General features: G+C 42.9%; 1 protein-coding gene and 1 long non-coding RNA gene across 2 annotated transcripts in view; both read left to right on the top strand.

Moving 5' to 3' along the window:
• Slc25a12 (solute carrier family 25 member 12) overlaps window positions 1-20,461 on the top strand; it is a 79,787-nt gene that overhangs the window by 19,420 nt on the left and 39,906 nt on the right. The window contains exons 3-4 of the mRNA XM_087900050.1: window positions 4,552-4,694; window positions 13,078-13,193. Coding sequence (XP_087756176.1) covers window positions 4,552-4,694; window positions 13,078-13,193 — 259 coding nt within the window. The remainder of the gene's footprint in view (window positions 1-4,551; window positions 4,695-13,077; window positions 13,194-20,461) is intronic.
• LOC146890410 (uncharacterized) lies at window positions 13,202-19,934 on the top strand. Its single transcript, XR_014998817.2, has 2 exons — window positions 13,202-18,076; window positions 18,509-19,934. It is a non-coding gene; the product is annotated as an uncharacterized LOC146890410 (long non-coding RNA).

Raw genomic sequence — 20,461 nt, 5'->3', positions numbered from 1 at the left:
TTCTAAAGCAAAAATAAATGAAAAAGCCCACATGTGTCCTATGCAAATGTTGAAGAAAGAACAAGGGATGAAGTATGTTCCAAGAGCTGATCAACTACACTTATCAGTGTCTAGAATTTGTTTACTGTTATTGCTAATATCTTATACGATATTTTGGTTTGGTTTTTCAAGACAGGGTTTCTCTGTGTAACAGCTCTGACTGTACTGGAACTCAACTTTTAGACCAGGATGGCTTCATAGAGATCTGCTTGCCTCTGCTGCCCCCTTCCCCCGCATTCCCGCCCCCAGTGCTGGACTTAAAGGCATGTGCCCCCACTGCCTGGCCAGTTCATTCTTTTTAAGGTTGATGTTTTCCCCTTAATTTTAACTGTGTATATGTGGTGTGGTGCGGGGTGATAATGTGCGTGTGAATGTGTCTCAGAAGGCGAGAGGCCTTGGCTCCCTCGGGATCTAGTGTTATAGGCATTTGTGAACCACCCAAACTCACGGTCCTCCTGAAAGAGCTGGAGACAGTGCTTTTGTGCGGCGCTGTTCGGCCAGCCCTTGGTTTGCTTTTTAGTTTGTTTGTTTGTTTGTTTGTTTTTGATCCTTTGTTTTTAGACCCACTCTTTCAGTTTATCAAAGATTTACTTGATCGTCATGGCACAGGAGTGTGCACGATCTAGAGTTCTAGGAAAGGAAGGAGCTTGTCTAAAGACTCACGTGAGCCGAATTGTAACAGAGCCAGGATTGAAACAAGGCAGCTTCAGGAGCGGCTTTTGTAGTCATGTGGTCCGGACGTGATTCATCTGGAGGATGATGCTTCTCAAGTGCTCTTGATGGCATCAGCTAGGAGAGAAGTCCACCTTCACTTGTAAGCTGACACAGAACGTGCTGTGACCTTTGATGTTTTCCGAGTAAGACAAAGGAAACATTTCTGGTTTGAATTCCCTCTCCTGGTCGGAAGACAGATGGCTTACTCAGTTCACATGTATTTGAAATAGTTAACCAAAGAGCAAACCAGCCGTCCCTTCACTGATCCTTCTGCCTTTAATTCCCCAGAGGCAGCCACTTGAACCTCCTTTAGCTATTGTTTTGGTGTTTGCTTTTATATTTTTATGCTGATGTGTATAGGCTTTTCTCATTTCTTAAGTATGCAGGACTGGGCCCAGGGCTTTGTGCATGAGCTAGCCTTCTTTATGATACTTTCAGATTTCCCCTCCGTCCTCCCAATACAGTTTTAGCATTTGATTATTATTTAGTATCATCATTCTGACTGCAAGTAATTATTTTGAGCTTCGTTGTGCTTTTTCGATTGTTCGTTTGAGACAGGATCTTGTTATATAAACCAGGCTGGTAGTGAGCTGGGAATGAGCTTCCTGATTCTGCCTCTGCCTCTCCAGTGCTGGGATTGCAGGTGTGTTGCTGCCATGCCTGGCTTAATATGTTTTTTTTAAATACATTTTGTTTATGATGTGTGCGTGTACGCTTATGCATGCTGGCACAGTGTACGTGTGGAGGGCAGAAGGAACTTAAACGACTGTTTTCTCTTTCCACCATGTTGGCACAGGCCTGAACTCAGCTTGGCAAACTTGGTGGTAAATGCCTTTACCCGAGGCAGGCTAGTCTCAAACACTATATGGTCCTCCTGCCTCCGCCTCCTGAGTGTTGGAATTACAGATGTGAGCCCCCACCACCCCAGATCAAGTCATTAATTTTGATATTTCTTCTTTTTTCCAACAAAATACTTTTTTTTTACAGTTAAAGATTGTCCAGCTTTTATTTGCTTGTTTGTATACCCCCTACCGATTCACTAATTGAATGGATGTTTTTTTTGAGTGCCTAGCACCATTTTTCTTGCTGGGGGTATATTAGGGAACAAACTGGACAAAGATGCTCCCCCGATATTTCAGGTAGGAGATGGTAAAATACGGTGCTGGAGGAGGATAGACACATGCTAGAGGGTAGGGGTTCTAGATGCACAGCCAAACTAGAGCATCAAATAGGTGATGAAGGTGGAGCTCTGTGATGAAGTGACATCAGAGCAGGCTTGCACTCTTCCCAGCATCCCTTTCTTTCTCACGGTGCCTTGGGTAATTTGGTCTTTGGTGTTTCCTGGTCGCTTTGCTTCCTGAGCTCTCTGTCCGCCCTGGAGGTCTGCAGCACCAGGGTCCTGGTTCCCTTGCCCGTTTCCTCACGTGCCCCTGGTTCCTGCATAACCACTCTCTCTGATTTCACTCTCTCTGAAAAATTAAAAGTCAATTTGACTAGATCAAGCGAGTTAGCAGAGCTGATGAAGGCACCAGGGCTCAGCATAGTGGCTGAGTTTGACACCTGGGATCCACATAGTGGAAGGCGAGAAATGGCTTTGGGAAGCAGCTCTCTAACTTCCACGTTCATGCTGTGCCGCGGGCGCCCACCCCAGGTGAATACAAGTAACACAAAAGGCCACAGTTCCCCCGAGAAAGGGTGCACAGAGGCAGGAAAGTAATGTTGAGAATATGGATATCTCAAAACAGTGTAGTTAACGTTACATGTGATGGAGCACTTAGAATTCCCAGTTCGAAACGATCTTGGGCCTCCATCCTCTGTCTACAAGTGTTGCCCTAATTCTTTATTCTGACCCAGTGTTTATATCTGGGGACTTTAAGGATTTTTCTTTTTTTATTTTGCTGTCCTGCAGTTTTATGAGGGTGAGTGAGGCTTTGGCAATTTTTTTTTACATTAATTATTTCTCTCTCTCTCTCTCTCTTCCTCTCTCCCTCTCTCTCTCTTCTTGTGCTTGACATTTAATGAGCTCTTCTAATCTTCAGTTTGGGAAATTCCCAGATCTTACTTCTTTGCTGGTGATGAAGCTTGGTCATGCCACCAAGCACAGAGTCCTCAAAATGATAAGGGGTTTCTTTAATAAGAATACTTTTTAAAAAATTGACATGAGATGTAGAAGACTTTTTGCTTCTTTTTTCCAGTGGCTGGGACTTGGAATAATAGAAGGTCTCTTTAGAATACGTCTGGGAAGTGAGGTGTCTGCAAGCTTACAGCTTGTAACATGAGAAGGCCGGGCCTGCTAGTTTGTGTTTTCTGTCCTGCCCGGTTCCCTCAGCCTGTTTAGCCCCAATGAAAATCAACCATAGAGGACTCAATAAGTTATAATGCTGATTGGCCCATTAGGTCAGACTACTTTAGCTAACTCTTACATCTTGATTAACCCATTTATCTGATCTATTTTAGTCATGTGGCTCAGTACCTTTTTCAGTGGGGCAGCTCACATCCTGCTGCTTCGGTGGCCTGGGCAGGAGTGGGAGGAATCAGCGTCCTCCTCCCTAGAATTCTCCTGCTCTCCTTGCATCATTTCCACTTCCTGTCTAGTTTTCCCACCTACACCTCCTGCCTGGCCAATCAGCGTTTATTTAAAACATGATTGACAGAATACAGACAATTCTCCCGCACCATTACCTTCAGGGCCTTGGCCTCTCTTTCACTTTCCTTAATTTTTCTGGTATCTCTTATCTTAATGTTTTTATTTTTTACTTCCTTATATTAGGTTTTCAGTGCTGTAGATTAAACTCCTGATAGGATAAAGTGTACCCCCCCAGCCTACATAGTATGGTTTTACACTTATTTAGGGTGTGTGTGTGTTGTGTGTGTGTGATAGAATGTTTGTGTGGAAGTCATAGGGCAGCTTTTGGAAATCAATTCTCTCTTACTGTGTGGTTCTCTAGCATTGAACTCAGATCATCAATCTTGTTAGCAAGGGCCTTTACCTACTGAGTCATCTTGCTGTCCCCTATGTATTTTCTTTTCTTTATTTATTTAAAAAAATTCCTTTATTTTTATTTTATGTGTGTTAGTGTTTGCCTACATGTTGCGTCTGTGCACCACATGGTTGCAGTGCCCTAGGAAGCCAGAAGGGGGAGTTAGAGCCCCTGGCATCGGAGTTCCAGACTGCTGCCTGCTGCCACGTGGGTGCTGGGAACTGAACCCAGATCTTCTGGAAGAGCAACCAGTACTCTAACCCCTGAACCATCCCTCCAGCCCCACCTCACGTATTTTTAACTGAGATTGAATAGTCACATGGCATAAAGGTCCCTGTTGTAATCATTTTAAAGCATACTACTTAGTGGTTTTATCTTAAATATTTATAATGTGTGACTTTCATCCATAATTCCAGAACACATTCCTCGTTCTCAGAGAGAAACCACAGACTCATTGAGCAGTTAGTTCCTGTCTCCCTCTCTCAGGTCCCGGCAGTCACCATTTTGTGTTCTTCCCCATGTACTTGCCTTTGGGGACTTTTGATATAAATGGGATCCTACATTATGGCCTATTGTGTCCAACTCATTTCACCTAGCAAGGTTCGTCGAGGTTGACCATTTATCAGCGCTTTACTGTGGTCTTAAATTGGTCTCCGCGTGTTTGGTTTTTCCCTACTCAGAGGTAATATCCACATTCATTATCCTTGTGTTGATTTCAGTACCGTACTTTGGCTTACATTCCCCCAAACGACTGCTAGCGACCTCATGATGTTGACCCATCCTACATTTTCATGTGCCTTGTTTACCTATGTTTCAGTATGCCAGTACTGAGGTGGATGGAGAACATTACATGACCCCAGAAGACTTCGTTCAGCGCTACCTTGGCCTGTACAACGACCCCAACAGCAACCCAAAGATCGTGCAGCTCTTGGCAGGAGTAGCTGATCAAACCAAGGATGGGTAAGAATTTTATACCTGTTTTGAAAATTAATCGTCCATTTTATTAAAAATGTAAAACTGCAAATTTCCTATTTTTTTGAGACAAGGTCTTACTACATAACTATGGTTGGGCTGGAATTCAGTCTGTAGACTAGACTAGCCTTGAACTCAAGGAGATCCTCCTGCTTCTGTCTCCTGAGTGCTGGGATTAAAGGTGCGTCGCCATGATCAGCCCGCATCTTGAATTATTTAAACAATGTATTCACTTTTATGTGTGTAAGTGTTTTGTCTGCATATATGTATATGTTCTATGTGCATGATGTGTGAGGCGCCAGAAGATGGCATCAGTTCTCCGGGTATTGAGTTACAGAGAGCTGTGAGCTGCCCTGCGGGTGCTGGGAACTGAATCTGTGTCATCTGTAAGCGTAGCAAGTGCTCTTACCTGCCGAGCCATCTTTCCAGCCCTGTATCTAGAGTTTTAATAGTAATCAATATCTTTCCTTTGAAACTTATAAAATCGTATTATTTACTACCATTATCCAACTTGCTGCCATTTCTTATTTTCTGAAAAAAAATTTACATGAGAGAAACCATATCTTATATTGAATAATCTGAGGATGGGCTCCTTATTACTAATTTTAAAAATTCATTTATTTGAAAAATACTGAATCCCTGCTAATGTGTCAGACATTATCCTTAGTGTTAGAATGTGTCAGAAAACAAGTCACGAAGGTAATAAAGAAAATTTAAAAAGTAAACGATAGCATGTTAGGAGGATATAAGCACTGTGAAGATCGTAGGGAGTGATTTGCATTCATCTGTGTACTTATCCAGTTGGAAAACATTCTGTTAAACACCACACCTTGCCAGGTGCTATTGGGCTTTGTAAATACAAGCATGAATAAAATGAAGTTGCTGACCTTAAGAGTTAAGCTCATAGTTTAGCGGGAAAGAGGACCAGACAAAGAAAACACCTGTCAGTATTTCTGGGGTAAGACAGAGTGATGATATATCTAGAAAGCGGAAGTGCCCAGGATGCTTCCTTAACTCTGAGTACTTAGTGCGGCATCACAGGAGAGTTGACTCTTGAATGAAACCATTGGGAGTCTTTTGGTAGTGGGACAAAGGGGGACAGGAATTCCAGGGAGGGGGAAAAGGATTGCCTTGGGACACGAAAGGGCGCAAGCGCGTGCGTGCGCGCGCGTGCATGCGTGTGTGTAAGTAGTGGGGAACTTATGTTGTAAGTACTTTGGTGTGACAGCTTTGGCACTGCTTTGTTGCTACAGAAGACGTAGTTGGAGTGAAACTGGGAACTTTGTGTGCTGGGCTTTTGTTGTGTCTTCTACGTAATGACTCCCAGTCGTGCGGTGCTTTTAGCCTGGTAGTGTATGGGTGTGAAGCCACAGAAGCAATAAGATTCATCTTACTGTGGAGTTAGTCCATTCCTCAAGGGGAGCTGTTAATGTTAGCGAAATTGCATGGGGCTGAACTATGGAACAAATACAATATTTATTGAATTACATAAAGAAAGCAATTGCTCACTGTGGTAGATTTCAGCTATATCTCCAGGTCCCCAAGGACCCAGGATTTTTCCCCTAGATGTAGAGATGATTGTATAAAAAACTGGGCGGCGAAGAGTCTTTATCCATCACTATAAATACGATCATATGGTCATATAAGTATGATCATGCTTTAGAAAAGAAGGTCAGAGAAGACAAGACTGGTCTCGCACAGTCTAGTTGCTGACTACTGTAATGGCTGAAGGAGCAAGACTGGCCCAGGAGCTGCTTCCTGCCAGAGCTGACTCTGAGTTCACTTTTACTGTCCCATAGAACTAGGCCCAGTGCAGGAATTGGTACATTCAACGACTGTTTACTCAATGAGTCTTTAATGACTTGGAAAGATGTATCATTGAAAATGGCAGGTGTTGGAGAAAAGTTATACATTTCTGTCTAATCTTTAAAATGTCAGATCATTTTGATATTAAACTTAATATTTAATAATGTCAGATCATTTTTAATATTAGATTAAAGGCACACACCTTTAATCTCAGCACTTGGGAGGCAGAGGCAGGTCGATCTCTGTGAGTCTGAGGCCTACCTAGTCTATAGAACCAGTTCCAGGACAGCCAGAGCTGTTACACAGAGAAACCCTGTCTTGAAACCAAACCAATCCAAAATGTAAGATTAGCTCCCAAACTGCCTATCAGGTAATTTATCTAAGTAGCGGTTAGTTGGAATGTCTATGGAAATTATTAATTTGTTTAATTAGAATTCTTCTTTCTGAATTATTAAAGGTAGCATATACATTTCGCTCTTTTAGAAAATGCTGACATGTTTGTTGTTGACCTGATTTTGTATTTATTTATTGAAACAAGAGTCTCTCTATTTAGTCCTGGCTGTCTTGGAACTTACTATGTGGACCAGGCTGACCTTGAACCCACAGATTCACCTACCTCTGTCTCCCGAGTGCCAGGATCAAAGCTGCATCACCACACTTGGCCCTATTTTTCTCCCTTTATTTTTATTTCATATTTTGCCTGCATGTATGACCCAAGGAAGCCAGGTCAGAGCATTAAATCCTCTGGGACTGAAGTTGCAGCTGGCTGTGGGCTACCATGTGGGTGCTGGGAACTGAACCTAGATCCTCTGGAAGAGCAGCCAGTGCTCTCAACCTCTGAGCCACCTCTCCAATTCTAGACATGGTTTTAGAATACCCATGTTTTCACATAAATACCTCACGCCTTTTGTGACCGTCTTGTTTTAGTTCTCGTGAAACTTATTACTCTTCTAGTATGAAGTGCATTGTCAAAGTAGGCCATTTTTCATGTGGTCAAGAAGAATCCAAGTAGTATTAATTTGGCAGAGTAGATCAATAATAGCTTTGTGTAGTGAAGAATCTAGTAATATTGAATTGACTTTACTCCCTCCCCCCCCCCTTTTTTTAAAATACAGAGTCTCACTATGTAGCCCTGGCTAGCCTACAGCTCACAGATCCGCCTGTCTCTGCCTCTCAGTGCTGAGGTTAGAGGTGTGAGCTTACCTTTTAAAGATGCCCTCCCACGCTCCCTTTTCTTGTGGTTGTGAGAGATGCATTTAAACTTATGTTAATCCCCCAGCTTCACGCTCCCAAGTGCTGGGTTACAGGCATCACCACATCTGGCAGCCCTTTTCACTTTTTTTTTCCATTTATTTTTCATTTTGCCCACAAATTACTTCCAGAAGTAGGGGTGTGTGTGTGTTGGGGGGGATAGAGTTTTCTAGAAGACTTGGATTCTTGCCTGTTTGTGGATGCATGATGTTTAGAGGTTGTTGAACTTTCTGACTCCAATGCTTAATAGATGGATTTGTATAAGAAGTTTTCTAGGAAGAAACTTCAGGCTTTCGGAAGGCTCAGTGTTATGGTTTACATCGTAATCCAACAGAATCAAAGTCTTTGATGACGTTTGACTCATTCCAAGAAGTCGGCCTTTGTTTGACAGTTAAGGAAAAGAGGCTTCCTCGGTAATAAAGTATTAGCTCTTTGAGCATCCAGCCCCCTTTCCTCCCTGTAAACTACAGCCGCCAACTCCCTTTTCTCCAGCGGTCTCTCTCTCTGTCACCATCACCCAGGTGAGCGAATGAAGGATGAGAATGAAACATAGTTATTTTTATTTTGGCCTCCGTTAAGGCTCTGTTACAATCTTTGTTTGTTTGGTTTTCGAGACAGGGTTTCTCTGTGTAGTCCTGGAACTCACTCTAGACCAGGCTGGCCTCGAACTCAGAGATTTGCCTGTCTCTGCCTCCCAAGTGCTGGGATTAAAGGCATGCGCCACCACCACCTGCCTGGCCTGTTACAGATTTTTGATGCCAAGTCCAGGGTGTGCCGCGAGATGGCCACAGTGGTATCACTTAGAATCCCCCTGACCAAGGGAAACCAAGCGATGAGTAGGATCCATAGAGACAAGTTCAAGATACTTGATGGCCTGTGAGGCTGACGCTAGCTTAGGGGTGGTCAGGAGTCTTCCTTTGTTGATCAGGTCTGAGACTTGCTTTTAGAATATCCGTGCTTTCAGGCAAGTCTTTTGTGACCGCTTTTATATTGATTTTGGACCTCTCTGAGCACAAAGGAACGTAGTATCTCACCTGATATTTTCCAGCCCAGGAACTTTTCTCTCTTGCCATCTCCTGCCCACCATTAGACGGTGAAATAAGAGAGTCACGCAGAAGCAGCCCCTGTGTGGTATAAATAGCCTGATGGGGTGTCTCAAAGTCAAGCCGTCAGCCAAGTGTTATTTGTGAGACCGTGGCTTAAACTTGGGAGTTCTAGTTGCGTAATGAAAAGCGAGATGATTTTATGCATTAAATGCAGATCACGGAGGCTATTATCATGTGCTCTGCTCTAAAATATTTAGACAGTTGCTTCTGTGAAACTCTAACTTCCAGGACAGTGCTTTCTATATTTAGTCCAGCCAGGATTTCATCTGGAAGTGCTCTCCGCGCTACTGGGAAGACCCAGTTCCTTTCTCTGATTCTTCATTAGTGGTTTTTGTTTGTTTTGTTTTGTTTTGTAGAGAACTACAAAAGTCACGGAAACATTTTGGCATCACATTAGTTTTCGTTCTGATAAGGGCCTTGGTGGGAAAGGCATACTACACATTCCCAAAATGCGTTACTTCAAAGTTATAAAATACCCAATTTCAAATAAAAATTCTCAGTACTCAGGAGGTCGAAGCAGGAAGATCAGGATTTCAGTGTGGTCCCCCACCCCCACTGCATCCCATAAAAGCAATTTAAAGAATAGGTGGACTTTGGCCAGGGATGAGGTGCTCATCCTGCAAAGTCTGGGGACCTGGCGAGCCATCTCATGCCTGATTTCTCCTGCAGATGGACCAGTAGGGAAGTCAGTGGCTATAGATGTGCCCCACTGGCTCCCCTACCCTAGCCACTCAGTAGTTTGGTGGATGTCTGGATATGATGATGGGCAAAGTGTATCAATTTAGCAGGTTCCGTATAGGGCTTGCATTTTAACAGGAGCTGCTTGCTGCATATAGTAAACTTCCGTAAGTCACCAGTGTGACTTACCAGGCATAGGGAGCCGATGACTACAGCTGACTTTTTGGAGGTAGCTCCTGCTTGGCACCAAGAGCTACCAAGAGTCACTTAGGACCAAAAACCGCCGGTTGCCCAAGCTTGCAATGTGTCAAGGGAAATCAGAAAGCTGGATATTTGTATTGAATCTTAGAATTTCCTAATGTTGCCAGCAAGTGCGTGGGGAAAAGTAAGTCTTTGTTTGCCAAAGAAAGCATATCTGTTGGACAGATTCCACTTGTTAACCACCAGCTGTGGCCTTTGCTGGATAGGGAGCTAGTTTTTGATTTTCTCTTATAAAAAAGAAAGTTTTGTTACTGGGCATGAAATATGTTTCAAAGTGATACAGTCTGTATTTCAAGGTTACTTGTATTTTGGATGCCCAATTCTGGATACTTAAAAAAATCAAATTGTTGCCAGGCAGTGGTGACCCACGCCTTTAATCCTAGAACTAGGGAGGTAGAGGCAGCAGATCTCTACAAGTTCAAGGCCAGCCTGGTCTACAGAGCGAGTTCCAGGACAGCCAAGGCTACACAGACTCAAAACCCTGTCTCATTAAAACAAACAAACAAAAAGCAAAATAATAAAACAAAATGCAACAAGAATCAAGTTGTTGCAAGTTTGTTTGTTTTTAAAAAATACATAATCAGCTCATCTATTGCTTTTAAGTTTTAGAATTATTACATATATATATTTGAGACAGAGTTTCTCCGTGTTGCCCTGGCTGTTCTGGAACTTGCTCTGTAGACCAGGCTGACCTTGAACTCACAGAGATCTGCCTGCCTCTGCCTCGTGAGTGCTGGGATTAAAGGTATGAGCCACCACAGCCCAGTGCCACCATGGTTTTCAGGGAAGGATGCAGGGCAATTGCCAGCAACATGAGGTGGGCAGATCCCAAATGCCAGGGATGGAATTTAAGGGTCCACCTCTGAGCCCAGGTGTCACCCCTCTTTGCAGACATACTTTTGATGGTGCCTTGGGGTTTATTTAATAGCAATGGTGTTGGCCATAGCCAAAGGGCAATGGTGCCTGTTCATTGCCGAGCATCGTACATTTACTTCACATCACGGATTTCTCAAAGCAGCTTGAGACTTACATTTAAACTTTTCCATATGAGGAAATTGAGAGGCTAAGGAACTTGTCCAGGGCCATCCTTCATCCCTGATACTGTACCTAACTTACTTTAAAGTCAGACTGTCTTTAACAAGCTTTCAGAAGACCTAGGAGGGTGGTTTTGTAGGCGCCCAAGCCAGTAGTCCCAACACTTTGTGCATGGATGCAGGAAGATCAGGAGTTCGACATCATCCTCTACCACGTGGAGACTTTGAGGCCAGCCTGGGCTATGTGAGACCCTGTCAAAAAGAAAGGAAAGGAAGGAACAGAAGTGTGGAATCTCAGCGTCAATATTACTGTGATTCTTACAGCTGACGCATGCATGCTCCATGAGGCCATTAGAGGAGGTTTGGGCTGTTTTGACTACTAGTTAACTGCAGAACTCACTAAATATATATCTTAGGGCTTAAGTTCTAGAAATTCGTTATGTAAGATTTCACCTTTTGTTCTGAGGGTTCACTAAAGATGTATTATTGTCTTTTCAAACATAACAGAATAATACAGTGATTTCTTGTGTTCATCACTCTTGGTAATTATCAAAATAATTATTCAATCTATTTCATTTAAATTTCTGTCCTTTGACTTATTTTGCCAAAAGCTCCAGATGGCATAATTTGTGTACAAATACTTTTTTTTTGTATTTCTAGAAGATTCCCAGCCCTCCTTATCTCATGTAGCCTAGGTTAGCCTTGAACTTGCTATATAGGAGAAGCTGGCCTCGAACTCCTAATTTTCCTGTCTCATATTCCCAGTGCTGGAGTTATAGGCATGCACCACCACACCCGTTTTGAAGTCAGTATATGTGTGTGTATAAATACATATATATGTTTAGATATAGATACAGATTCTTCAGCTGAAACTTTGAGATAGAAAAGATTTCTTATACCTGAGTTACACTTGGGCACAAATGCGAAGAGAGGTAGAAAACCGCAGATCTGAGGCAGAGGGCCATCGGGGACTGTTTTGGTTCTAATCAGGGCAGTCTCTCAGAGGTGCGTTTGGTGAGCTGATGGTGAAATCTCAGATCCTTGGGGATGAATTACCAACAGAAATTACAGTCAAACCACTTGCCCCAGCATCCCTTCTTTCTGCTCCGTCAGCCCCCGGGGCTACACAAGCTGATTTACAGGGACCTCTACGTCATCTCTCTTCTCAGGCACTTTTACTCCCTCCTGCACTTCGCTCCGTGGCGCAGGACTTTCACGGAAGACGCACGGAGGCCAAGAGAGCATCTTTTCTAAATCTTATTTTCTGGGACCCCCGTGCTGTCGCGTGGTTTCCTACAGGCTGCGTTTCTGTGGCGGCGGTTAACATGCTCCTTTGTGCATCGCGTTTTCTCTAAATTGATGATTAGTTCTAAATCACTGGTTCTCAATGGGGGTAATTTTGTTTTCTGGGACATCTTCGACAATATCTAAAGACATTTTCGGTTATCACAACTGATAGATGAAATTGACATCTCGTGCTCAGAACCCAGGGATGCTGCTAAATATGCTACAAATCATAGAAGACCCAACAACAAAAGATTACCCAGCTAAAAATGTCAGCAGTGCTGGGGTTGAGACACTATTGATCAAATTCAGGCTTATTTTTGGCCTGTTCCTGTCTTTCTGATGTTAGGAGCTATTGATTAATGCTCATGTTCGTTAATTTGTTAAGGGCTCACAAAAATGTACTATTCCTTCCCTTCCACGAATGTATCCACCCTGCTTACCCTGAGCTACAGTCCATACGACACATAGTAAATGCCTGGTGTTGATGACTCTTGAGGAGAGGTACCCAAGGGACGTTTTCCTTTCTGTGACTTCTACAGGAAGTATACACCCATGCTCTCAGGTGTGTCTTACTGATGTCTGAGGGCCCCTTTCTCTTAATCCTCATGCTTTAACTCATATATATATATATATATATATATATATATATATATATATATATATGGTATTTACATATCTTTATTAAATTCCAACTCTGATTCATTAAAAGGTCCAGTATTGCCCTATTTTCTACTATCTAGTAGTTAAAAGCAATTTAGTGTGTGTGTGTGTGTTTGTGCACACCCGCAAACATGCGCTGTCTTGGAAGCCAGAAGTGGACATTGGATCAACAGGTAGTTGATGTGGGTGTTGGAAATTGGATCTGGGTCCTCAGTGAGAACACCACATGCTCCTAACGGCTGAGCCCCCATCCCACCAGCCCCAGTAACATTTTATCTTTTGTTCCAGGTTGATCTCCTATCAAGAGTTTTTGGCATTTGAATCTGTTTTATGTGCTCCAGATTCCATGTTTATAGTGGCTTTCCAATTGTTTGACAAGAGCGGCAATGGAGAGGTGACATTTGGTAAGGGGAAACGAAAAAGATTCTAAGTAATAAGTGAAGTTCCCAATTCCGGTCCAGCTCTCTCCATTCCCAGATGTAATCACTGAATGCATGTCGCTGCTTACTTAGGGCCGAGTCAGTGAGTGAAGCAGTCATTCCTAAAGGGATTTATACAAATAAAAGTGGGCATTCCTTGCTTCAGAGTGTTAGTTAATAGCAAAAGGTGAAGGAATTTATGCATGACGTTGCTCCAGCTCATTCAGACACTGATACTGTGACTTCCTAAGAGAGTCGGGGGGAGCTTTCCTTGTTCCAGCTCAGCCTGGGCAGAAGCTCTCCGTGAAGTGCAGGTATGAATTCCAGTGCGTGTCTTCTCATGTTTGAAGGGCTTCTGTTCTACTTCAGGTTTGAACAGGGAGTTTGGAGATTCTCTGTGGCACCTTGGGAAAATTGCTACTCTGCTATTTCCCACCTGCGAAGGGTCATGGGGATGGTGGACTTAAGGCACGATTAGAGTCTCCAAAGCCCCCACCCCTCTTTGGTTTTAGGACATAAAGCCTAGACAGGTAGATTTGTCATCTGAGGTAGATGCAGAAATTGATTTAAGTCCTTCAGCAGCAACGTTGTCTCAGAAGTGTACAAACTAGAAATTTTTTCCTTTTTTTGTTTCAACTGTCATTCATCTTTAAGGTGCTCATTTGTAGAAATTACTTGATGATTAGTAACAGTGTTGATTGATCTTTTCTTTAGCAGCTTTTCAATAAAAAAGAACAACAATGTAGTGATCTCAAGGATTTAGAGCCCCCTTTCCTTTTTCTTTTATTATTTGAAAATATTTTTTTCTTATGATTAAAAATAAATAACATGAAATTTTCCATCTTAATCACTTTTAAGTGTTCAGTTCAGCAGGGTTTGGGATGTTAGACAGATTTCCACAACTTTTCGTCTTCCACAAGTAAAACTGACCTCCTTTTGTGGTGTGAATTACCACAAATATTTGTAGAGAAACCCTTGAAAATCAGGCTTTCCTGAGATCCCAGCACTGGTTGTCCCCTCTGCTGCTTCAGTTATAACAGAAATGTCCTTTATTACACACGGTGGCTCACATCTTTAATCCCAGCACTTGGGAGGCAGAGGCAGGTGGGTCACTGTGAGTTTTAGACCAGCCTGGTCTACAGAGTGAGTTCCAGGACAGCCAGAGCTATATGGAGATCTTGTCTCAAAAACAAAACAAACAAAACAGAAACCATAAAGGAAGCAACGTCACCATAATTCTAAGAACGGCGAGGAAGTACAAGTCCATCAGAGGGACCGGTTGCACCTTGCCTGTGACTTAGGTGGGCACATTGTCTCCTTTTGTAATTTTCTCCCTCTCTTCATTGGCCCAACCCTCCTCTGTGAGGAACATTTAAAATTAAAAATACTCTGCAGAGCATGTAGCTGGGCATCCTCCTGGCTCTGCAGCGAGCTCTGGCCATTTTGCCTCCTGCAGAACACTGACTTTCTGCCCAGATACCCTGAGCTGTAGAGAAAGCACAGTCTCTATCACCTAGTTAGTCAGCATCAACTCTTTGAGTGTTGAGCATTCTCCCTGTGCAGGTAGCACACGCATTCACATGACTCCCTTCCAAACGTGGCGCCCGTTGGGAAACTGGGACACGTGAGTGTGAGCTAGTGACGGTATCCCTGTGCTTACACCATGTGCACACTGAGAATTAGGTTTCTCAAAATCAGATTCTAGTTTATCTTGTCTCCTGCCTTGATACTGTGTTTCCTCCATTTGGTTGCTCTCCCCAGCTTGTGTATGTCTTTTTTTAAAGTGTCCTCGAAGACACTTGATGAACAGACCATCAACAGATTCCTGTCACTGTTGATTAGGAGACTGAAATGATACAGGAAGCAGCTGAGTGCTGGTCCACACCTTACTTCAAGAAGATAAAAGCTCGTGGATATGCAATTAGGTCCTAACTTTATTATTTTATGACTCTCTTATTTTTCCCTTGGGTTATGATTTATGGCTTAGGATTTTAAGAAATATAGTCAGGGTGAGAAAATAGTTTGAGTTTTTAACAACCCCTGCCATAGTCTGAAGGACATATGAACCTTCCACCCCAGAGTCTTGCGTTCCTTATTCTGTCCACTAATGTACCGATAATATTATTATGGGCTATCTAAAAGTTCCTGGGGTCCTTGCCCAGTGTGTCTGGTCCTTCTGTTTCCCCCTCCCTTTTCCCATCCCCCCTTTCTCTTTCTCCCACTCTTGTTTTGTAAGGGACTTTGATCTTTTCCTCTTCCTGTCCTCCGTCTCTAGTTCTGAGGATCCACTTTTAGGTCATTTTTCTTTCTTTCTTTCTTTCTTTCTTTTTTTTTTTGTATCTGGGGATTGAACCCGGGGCCTCATGCATTCTAGGTAAGCATTCTACCACTGAGCTCAGGCCCAACTCAGACCAGCTGTCTCAACTGATCTGAAAACAATGAGAGTAAAGAAGAGGCTATTTGACTTATGCCTTTAAGAAGATAAACACTGCACCTGTTACTTACAGCAAATGCCATGTAATAAGATTTTTAAGGTTCACTCATTCCAGGATTCCAGATTCTCTGCATAAGGAAGTCATCATCTTGAAGTTTATTTTTATAGGACTTTTAGGTATGTGACGAAGGTCAGTTTTTATGTTTGAATCCATTTAATAAAATGAATTGTTCTTATATATTTATAGACGCATGTTTAGGGAAAAGACATTTGATATCCACTTTAACTAGAGTTAAGTAATTTGCACCAAATGGCCTTCTATTTCGTAGTTGGATCTAAGGTACAGTTTTCTCTTCTGCACATGAGGGAGCGTGAGGAGAGATGTTGGATGTAAATTGCAGTAGAATGAAGACCAATCGTTTTGCCATTGCCATACTTTGTGGGCTCTGACAGCAGTGCTGGTGTTATCTGTGCATTTGTATATTCTGTTCTCATCTGTGCCTTTGTTTTAGATATGTTTTTATGCATCAAGATAATATATTTAAGATTAGCATCTTGGCAAGTATTTATATACATAGCAGCATTGGACATTTAGTTGAGTACCAGACAAGGGTTTTTGTTGTTGTTAGACATGCCTCCATTCTGGAGAGAGGGCTTCTACCACGGCCTTGGTAATACAATGGTAATACATTTCAGAATGAAAGCTCAAGAAAGGATTCCAGAGTTCTGTTTCTGTTTTGTTTGTTTCTAAATAAATAAAGCATTAGCTGAGATTTTCCTCTTTGATAATCTCTAATAAACTTTTAATGCATGCTGTGGGTAATTACTTAATGGCATGTATCTCTGTCACTGCCTGGTGGCATGAGCCTTGTGGAGGTCATTGCATGACTGGTGTGTGCTAGGTACAGTGTACATGTGCCCGTGTCTCACTGTTACCTACTAGTGTGCTGGTATCCTGCTGGGTAGACTTAGGCAGAGGTAACCTAACCTCCATTAAGCGGTGATATTGCATGGTGCTGCTATTTACTGCCATGCATTTATTTATATTTTTAAAAAGAAGGTATTTATTGCCTTATCAAAGATTTAGTTCTAAAAAATAAACCCAAACAAACAAAAGTAAAAGAAACTCTTAACTGTTTACTAATGAACAAATACGCTCTATGGATTTTCAATGAAACACTCATGCACATTGTTCTCTGACATGTTAGGACTGGGAACTCAACAGAATGCACTTTCCAAGGACACACCCATACTGTAGAAACCTTCTAAATCTGGGGTGCCGTTTGACATAGTACTGTGTTGGTGTCAGGATAGATAGCATACAGCAAACAAAAAAAATGTATTCCACATGTGCCTTTGAAACAGATTTTCTCTAAAGGGAAGGCAGAGCCACCGCTGGTATTCCAAGTGTCAGGACACGGTGGTGTAAACACCATGAACCCTGTGTGTGCCCGTCCTAGGGAGACAAAACTGTAGACTTGGATGACGTGAGAGTCTTTGGCCATAAGACTAGGATAATTGTGTGCTATATGGGCACATGGCGTGTTTGATTAAATCGCAAAGAGATTTTAAGATTCTTCGTATTGTTTTTAGACATCACAGAAAGGGCCATTTTGGGAAAAAAAATACACAAGCTACAAAGTAGCTTAGAGTTTGAGGCTAAAGGAGAGGACGCATTTTATGTCACTTGATGGCTGACTGTTAATGTCAAGGCTTGTAGTGTCTGTGATGCTCTTTAACCGTGAACTCATCTTCCCTGAGAAACGAACCTTTGCGTGTATTTGGCAGCAGGACTGCTCTATTTGACTGCTCATACAGTAATCCCTTCTGGAGGTAGGTAAAGCTAACAGACGCTTCCCTCGGAGTCCAGAGGCAGGTCACCCAGGTCCCTAAACTTCCTGGAGAGTCTGCACGCTTCGGCTGGGACTTCCTCCTCCAGTTCCGGCTGTTGCTCTTTTCTGTTGTTATTGTTGTTGGTGTTTGTTTTCTTTCCTGGGTTCCTAGTTGTTCCTCTTCTTCCCTCCCAACTTTTCCTTCACTGAAAAGCACATCGACAAGTCTCACTGTTGTGTCTGTTCAATTATACACCAGGGCAGTCACCATTTACCACAGGTATCCTCAGGGCCTCTCTGACTTCGCCCTAAACGCTGTGTAGGTGAAACCCAGCTGCTGAGGAAAAAATTTCCCCTGGCAATAAGAAATGCTTGGTCTCAAGCCTTTAAGGTGGAAGCAGCGGCTCGTGCTGGGCTGGGATCCTTGAAATCAGGATGTCAGGCTGGGCTGATGGTAGGCGGGCTGTGTCATGGGGCTGATGGCTTGTATACCTACAGGAGGAGTTCTCTGGCCACACCGTTGGTACAGCAGCTCCTTCCAGGCTCATTCATGGAGCAGGCATGGTGGCAGTCTTGGAGAAGAGTGCCAGCCCCGGTCAGAGGTAATTTTGTACTGCAGAAAGGTGATCAAGACCCTGGAGGAAGCGCCCATGAGAACCAGGGGCGGGATGAGGGTGGATGAGATGGGGAGACGAAGTGTGGGCTGCTGGGGAAATGGACAACTCTGTTAAGACGAATTTACATAATATGCTTCAATGTGTATTTCACCAAGCCCAGTCTTTATAAGAGACTGATAGAGCTAAACTGACTAATAGAAGTTCTTGGAACATTTTTTGCTTAATCACATTGTCACCGTTACCTGCCCTCCTGACAAATCACGTGCTCATCTCCTTTGGAGCCAAGAGAACATACTGACAAGCTCCTTTTGCTATCTGGCCCCGATTCCCTCTTCAAAGGAATTGTAAGGCGTCTTTTTCCCAAAGCCAATGCTCTCCGCAGGAAGTTTAAAAGTGGTCTATTGTTTTCTCTGTCAGAAGCATGAATGGATTCCCGTTTCTCTGAGCAGTGCCAACCTAGTATAACCTCCTGGATCATGATCTCGCTGCCAAGATGTGACTGTCACGCCAGGCCAGAACTGCGGCCACGGAAATAGTGCTCGTAAAGAGTGCTATTTAGAGCTAAAAATCCTTGTTTGCCCCTGGAAAGGTGGGATTCTCTTTGGGTAGGAAACTTCACACAGAGCGGTGAGAAAGGGCAGGTATGCTCGGGGTTAATGGCAGTTCCCCTTCTCAGGTCCTGTGAGACCTGCTGACCCAGGAAGATAATTGCGGCCGCTGCTGCTGGAGCTATAGACTCATGCAGGTATAGGCTCCTTAGTCCTCGGGCTCTGACATCATGTTGTTTTGTAAACACATCCCAGTGTAGGAACATGTGCGATTATAAATTGGACGTCAGTCGTTGACTCTCTCTGTGACATTTCTGAGCCGGCTTCAGGAGACGGATCCTGGACTGGTAACAGATTTGTAGACTACATCTCGAGAGATGCCAAGAGAGGTTTACAGTCTTAGCAGCCCTGGTGACTCCAGTTGCAGCCCCGGGCTGTGTTGCAAAGAACTGAAAGTACCATGGAATAGTTAATAAACTGGTGGATGATGTTTCAATGAAGCCATGCAGAGCTAGCAGGGGACCATTTGGGGAGAAGTGGAAAATGTCCAGATACTACTCGTAGAAAACGCCACTTCTGTATTTGAGAGCCGGCTATGACTAATTTAGATGACTATTTTAATTGCTTGAACAGCAGTCTAAGATTTCATAGATTGCTAGGATGTTAGTAAGAAAGTTTACCACTAAAAGCCTTTATTATAGGGCCGGGGCGTGGCTCCCTGGTAGACTGCTTGCTTAGCCTTGGCTTGGCATAGTTTCAATCGTTAGCACCATTTTAACAATTTCTTTTTCACTATCAAGATTTTCTTCCTAATATGTTGTGTAAATTTAGTGTGTAAGCCCAGTATGGTAGCTCATGCCTATAACGCCAGTCTTCAGAAGCAGGGGGATTGCCAAGAGTTCACGGCCACACTGGGTATCAGTATGAAACACTGTTTCAAATAACAAAACCAAGCCAAGTGGAAACTCTATCAGGCACAGTAGTGTAGGCCTGTAATTCCAGCCACGAGGAGGCTGAGACGGGAGGATTGTAAATTTAAGGCCCACTTAGGCTTCAGAGTGAGTTCAGGCTCAGCCTGGGCAATGACACCCTGTCTCAAAATAAAAAATTAAAAAGAATTGGGGATGAGGAGTAGAGATCACTAGCAGGATACTTAGGATACTTACCTCAAATGCTTAAAGCCCTGGACTCAATACCCACTATGACAAATAAATGCATAAATAAAGACAATGTAGTTATTTTGGTGACATCAGGAAAAAAATAGAAATGACTACATTTTTTGTCTGTTGTTTGAAGGCTTTTGAGTCTTTGACTTTATTTAAGGCTTTTTCACACTTAAGATAATTTCTAAACCATACAAAAGGGATTCGGTTTTATCTATTGATACATTAAAAATTATGCCTATATTTTTCCTTGTCTTTTGTTTTTGTTTTAGAGATATTGCCACGCTAAGCAGACTCAGACCTGCTATGTAACAGTGTGTACATTTCATATTAAATAATTGAATATTGTGAATTACAACCTTAAAAACGGAAGTGACCATGAAATGCAATAATTTGTGTTACCCTATTCTGCATTCTATTCTGCTTTTCATCTGTTAGTTTAAACACCTCTTTTGTTAGGCTTTTTCTTTCTTTCTTTCTTTTTTTTTTTTTTTTGAGACAGGGTCTCCCATGTAGCTCTGACAGGCCTGGTATTCTTTATGTAGACCAGGCTGGCCTCCAATTCACATAGATCCTCCTCCTGCCTCTGCTTCCTGAATGCTGAGATTAAAGACAGGCACAGCCCTGTCTGGTTTGTTAGACTTCTAAATCAAGTAAAG

Source organism: Myodes glareolus, chromosome 21 (assembly GCF_982192425.1).
Source record: "Myodes glareolus chromosome 21, mMyoGla1.1, whole genome shotgun sequence".
Lineage (NCBI taxonomy): Eukaryota > Metazoa > Chordata > Mammalia > Rodentia > Cricetidae > Myodes > Myodes glareolus.
This window is presented reverse-complemented; position numbering and strand designations above follow the sequence as displayed.